Source organism: Benincasa hispida, chromosome 10 (genome assembly GCF_009727055.1).
Source record: "Benincasa hispida cultivar B227 chromosome 10, ASM972705v1, whole genome shotgun sequence".
NCBI lineage: Eukaryota > Viridiplantae > Streptophyta > Magnoliopsida > Cucurbitales > Cucurbitaceae > Benincasa > Benincasa hispida.
This window is the reverse complement of record NC_052358.1, coordinates 31744723-31749786: the sequence shown is the minus strand read 5'-3', so window position 1 is coordinate 31749786 and position 5064 is coordinate 31744723. Positions and strand designations below refer to the sequence as shown.

The window sequence follows — 5064 nt, the reverse complement described above, 5'->3', positions numbered from 1 at the left end:
GAAAGACAGAATAAAAACCTTATCACAACCATGATGTAATGTAAAAGTCAATGAATTGACTCGAGACTAATACAAAACCACAGTGCATGCTTAGCAGATTCCAAAAGACATTTCATCTTTAAAAGAAACCAATGATAAAAATGACTGAAAATCTATTAACTGATTGATCAGGGGGAAGGGGGCGGGGCGGGGGAGGAAGAATAGAAAAAGACCCAAAAAAAAAAAAAGTAGCCCCACAAAAAAAGGGGACTCAGATGAGAAGAATCTGAGATTGTTCCTGGCCACCATAAAAAATACATGGACTGACCAGTGCAACATATATATAAAGTTTTTAGGCATATTTCTGTTCTTCTATACATTCAAAGCAGAAACTAAAAGCATCAAACAAGAATTTTCACGTTGTTATGAAAGCTAACTCAAAAAGAGAGAAGACGAAGAATTTGTGGTTATTTATTCATAGGGAGCCTAGATGGATATCCCTTGAATGTTTTTCACACTAAACAATTCAACAAAAAGAGGAACTCTGATACAAATCTGTTCAAAACAAACCAAAATGATGGGACAAACAGCATTCCTAAACAAAGCTCACAACTTTGCCTCAGGCATTACTGCTACAATTATGATGAACTTAAAAAATTAAAAGGGTGACCTTAAAAAAAACAAGGCATAGTCTATAACTTTGTGGATCCCCACCTCACTGAAGATGCATGATGATACGTATTTTGCTATACTGCCGCAATCTGATTTTACATCTCACTCAAATATAAAAAGAAGAAAAAAAAAACAAAACCAAAAGAAAAAATTCTAATCAAAACTCAAACCTGAACACAAAATCCCAAGTGGCTAAATACCTCTAAGCTTGGTTCTCAGCATTGGCACTCAGTTAGCTTTAGATAATTCTTCTTTTTTCCCCTTTTTTTTCCTTTTTGTTGGGTAATTGAACTGAATATTCTATTGATTGGTCCGCAACTTCATATGCTTCACCAATTATCTTCATCTACTATGTCGACATATCCGATCATTCCTAGGTAGTGTTTCCTGAAGCAAAAAATGAGGAGACTGAGTATCTAACAGTCTACTTTTCACAATTAATACCAGATAATATTATCACTCCATTTTTATTATGCACCTCATTTCCTTTTCATCAGAAAACTACAACAAATAAAAGGAGGAAAAAGAATAACGCTATAACGAGATGATTTGACACGGAATTATACACAACACTATAGTGTGTCTTGGCTAACAGCTTCAGTATCATAAACTCAATTCAACATCACAGATAATCTGATAGCATTTTGTGATTTTGGGTAACACTCTCATTAATGAAAGCATTTAAAAAGGCTGTACTAAATTTAATCAATGCCCGAACATGATTACATGATAAAATGAAAAGATATATATATTGGACATTGTAAATGCATAATTTCACTGGTAGTTTCTGTCTCTTTGAGTGATAATGAGCATAGAAAGAACAGCCATGCTATTTAGTGTATCAAAGAGGAGAATTCAACAACCATGAGGTTCAAAACATTTACGATGTCCTAGAATTAGCCAAATGCTCGAGCTTGTCAAGTTCAAATGAGTGAGCTGCACAATTGCAGCCTTGCAAGCATATGTGTCCATGTAAAAAGGTTACATACAGGACCCATAAAAATTCAATCACCAAATGCAAGGCAGTGACAATGAGAGAAATCAATTGTCCATGGAAAAAAAGGATGATCAGTTGAATAGTTTATGCAAGTTTGATATTTGAATGCCCTTCATTTAGATAACTCAGTAACTTCAATCAGTATGACTATATAAGTTTTTCTTGTTTCCTTCTTTTTCTAGTAATCCCAAGAAAACAGCTAAGAAGATTGCTCCTTCATCCAGGCATTGCAATAATACAAACCAACATGGTGTTTTAATTCCTTAGACAACATGTTATTGAAAACAAGATCCATGGACCAAAATAAGGTTCATTGGGAGCTATCTCTTAACATTCTAACAATATAACCATGTCACTTTTCAGCTAATACCGACATACTGAACATATATCTTTCCCACACTGAGTGTAAAAGAGAATGTATACACAGGGCAGCCAACTAAACAATATAAGTTTGCTTGGTTAGTAACTCAAATCATTCTGGTTTAGTATCAAAATGTGCTATCTGTAACTGCTAATATCTAGATCATCAAGTGCAGAATTGGCATAGATGCTATGACAGCTTTCTGCAAGTTCAATAAAAATATAATTCAACAATTGATTGTTCATAATCTGAGCATTTCAATAACAAAATTCCTCATAAGAGAAATCAGGAGATACTACTGAAACAATGAATGAGGCATTGTATAAATTTTGAAACAGTGGCTCTAACCTCTGTTTGACTGCCTCCTATTAACACTATGACCACCAATAAAACCAGGAGAGCTTCTGGATGAGACATCGGAAGCAGCACTGCCAAGGCCATAACCGAAGGGTCCAGATCCATCTCTTTCAAAATTGGAAGAACGCCACGTGGGATCGCCATAACTGGCACTATAGAAATCAGCAAAGTTCCCATCAAAACCAACAGTTGAGGAAGGAAATGATGATGTTGGAGGCAAAACAGTACCACTGTTCCTCCCATATCCTCCAGCTCCTAGACTATAACTACTATCAACACCTCCATAATTAAGATTCCCAGAGTTACTAAAAACATTGTTTCCTCCACCTTGAGACGAGATTCCGGAACTACCCCAGTTAACTCCAGAATTGGCAAATGCAGTTCCCCCAATGCTGCCACCACTTGCTGATCCCAAATGAGCATTGGAATTGGCAGAGTTTGTTCCATTGTTGAGCCCTCCACTTTCCCACAAGTTTTGAGTTGCTGAGCTGAAGAAGGATGAGTTTCCTCCATTGCCACTATCGTACCCTATATTGCCAAATCTATCCGAGTTACCAGTATAGTAAGGGCTCAGTCCCCGTCCATAGTTGAGATTACTGGCAAAATTGGAACTTCCCCCATACCCTGGGTTTACGCCAATCTCAAAGTTCACACCCATTCCATAACCTGAACCAAATGGAGTGAATACACTTCGACCACTAGAAACTGGACTAAATCTACCATCCATTCTTACACCATAGCCTCCAATTGTACTTGAACTGTACCCCTGAGTGTAACCATTAAGGAAGCTATTAACCCTACTCTGACCGTAATTGTATCCACCAAGTGGACTACGGCTAGGGCCTGGTGACAACTCTTTTGGAACTGCACGCTTGACTTCAACCATTTTTCCATTCAATTCATGGAAAGTCTTGATAAGAACTTTCTCTACTGCTTCTTCAGAATCATATGTAATAAATCCGAATCCTCTGGGTCGAAGAGTATTGTGGTCGTACATCACCACAACGTCTGTAATTGTACCGAATTGATCAAAATAATTCTTGAATTCACTCTCTGTAACAGTAGATGCTAGGCCCCCAACAAATATCTTTCTAGTGCGTCCAGGACCAGGAGAAACATTAATGCTACCACTGGTTCTACCTACAATGTTCTGATCATTCCTGGGAACAGCCCTTTTAGCCTCAACCTGGGGATGAAAAAAATACAACAACGAAGGTCGAGTTCAAATAGCATTAAAATGGCAAATGCAGACTATTGTGATTGAAGTCAAGCTGAAAAACTAATTAGGAAAAGAACTTTTAGTCCTCAAAGAAGTAGAAATTTCACCAAGGCTGAAAATAAATGGCTCAACAATACATTTCGAATAATGAGCTATCTTTGCAGGTCCTAAGATACACATTTAAGGTTAACAACTCACCATTCTTCCATCAATATTATGCTTCTCCCTTATAACTCTATCGGCAACACTTGGATCAGCGAAAACAATGAAGCCGAAGCCTCGACCACGACCTGTGGTCCGATCCTTCATAATGACAGCTTCTACAACATCACCAAATGCACTGAAATACTCTTTAAGACGTTCTTCATCAGTATCCCAAGATATTCCACCAACAAATAACTTGCCACTATCAGTTTGCATTTTCCTTTCCCTACAGACCACAGCAACAGAAGCCAAATCATTCAGATGTCCAAAAAGCATTAAATGCAGATAGCATCCATACATTTCAAGTCGATTCAGATAGAAAAAACAACAGAATTCTAAACTCCCAACATCCATTACAGAAGTTAATATAATGTAGTGAGGATCGAATTTTATGGAGAGTGATGTAGAAAGGAAAAGGAAGGGGACAAAATCAGCTATGAGGATTCATTATAGTAGAAGATCGGTGTATAAACATAAGTTGAAGAATTGTAATCTGTAACCTCTTGAAGCTGAAAGAGAAGAAGGAAATTGAATCAAATGCGGGTGAATAACAAATCAATAAGAGAAACCAGTACCTTATTTTGAATCAAGAGACAATCCAGGAAATGTATATCCCAAGAGAAGAGATATTAAAATAAAATCAATTTGGGAACACTGGATCCATCGTCGATCAATTGTTCGACCAAAATTCAACAAACCTGAGAAAACCCAGAAAGCATTTGAATCAACAGGAAGGATTAACGGGATCCAAACTTAATTGAATTCCTCAAAAGATCGACAAATAAAGTCCAGATTCCCATAAAACCGACCGATTAGCGAAGACCCAGAAAGCCAAATCTTGCAAAGCTAAGATCTGAGAGGATGCACGATGATAAGGACAGGCATCTTCATCCTTCTCTCTGTAAATATGTCCCCTCCAACCTTTCCTTTAAGCCTCTGAATTGTTTTCAAATTGATTATGCAAAGCAAATTCAGTTACAAAGCAGATCGGGAAATTCTATTTATGTTTAAACAAACTGTACACTACAAAGAGAACGTCAAAAAACAGAAGCTTGAAGGTGTCTTAGCGTGAGAAATGTATAAGAACTTTGAAACTGGAAGATGAAGATTTTCTCTCACTTTCTTTTTATAATTTTTTTCCCTTCTCTTTTAATTTTGATCTATACTAGAAACTTACAAGAGGAGAAAAAAATAATAATAAACAAAATAAAATTGATTCTTTTTTTTTGTTTTTTCAAAATAGTTCTCTCTCTTCTATTTCTCTGGTTGATCTGC

The 5064-nt window shown here is 36.7% G+C and overlaps 1 protein-coding gene across 1 annotated transcript; it reads right to left on the bottom strand.

Annotated features, from left to right (window-relative positions):
- Positions 1-744: 744 nt before the first annotated feature.
- Positions 745-5064, bottom strand: LOC120088084 (heterogeneous nuclear ribonucleoprotein 1). The gene is made up of 5 exons (XM_039045134.1): positions 4599-5064; positions 4365-4487; positions 3784-4015; positions 2358-3552; positions 745-1038 (listed from the first exon to the last, which is right to left on the bottom strand). The coding sequence occupies exons 3-5, from the start codon at positions 4003-4005 to the stop codon at positions 1025-1027; spliced, it is 1431 nt and encodes a 476-aa protein (XP_038901062.1). The 5' UTR covers positions 4006-4015; positions 4365-4487; positions 4599-5064; the 3' UTR covers positions 745-1024.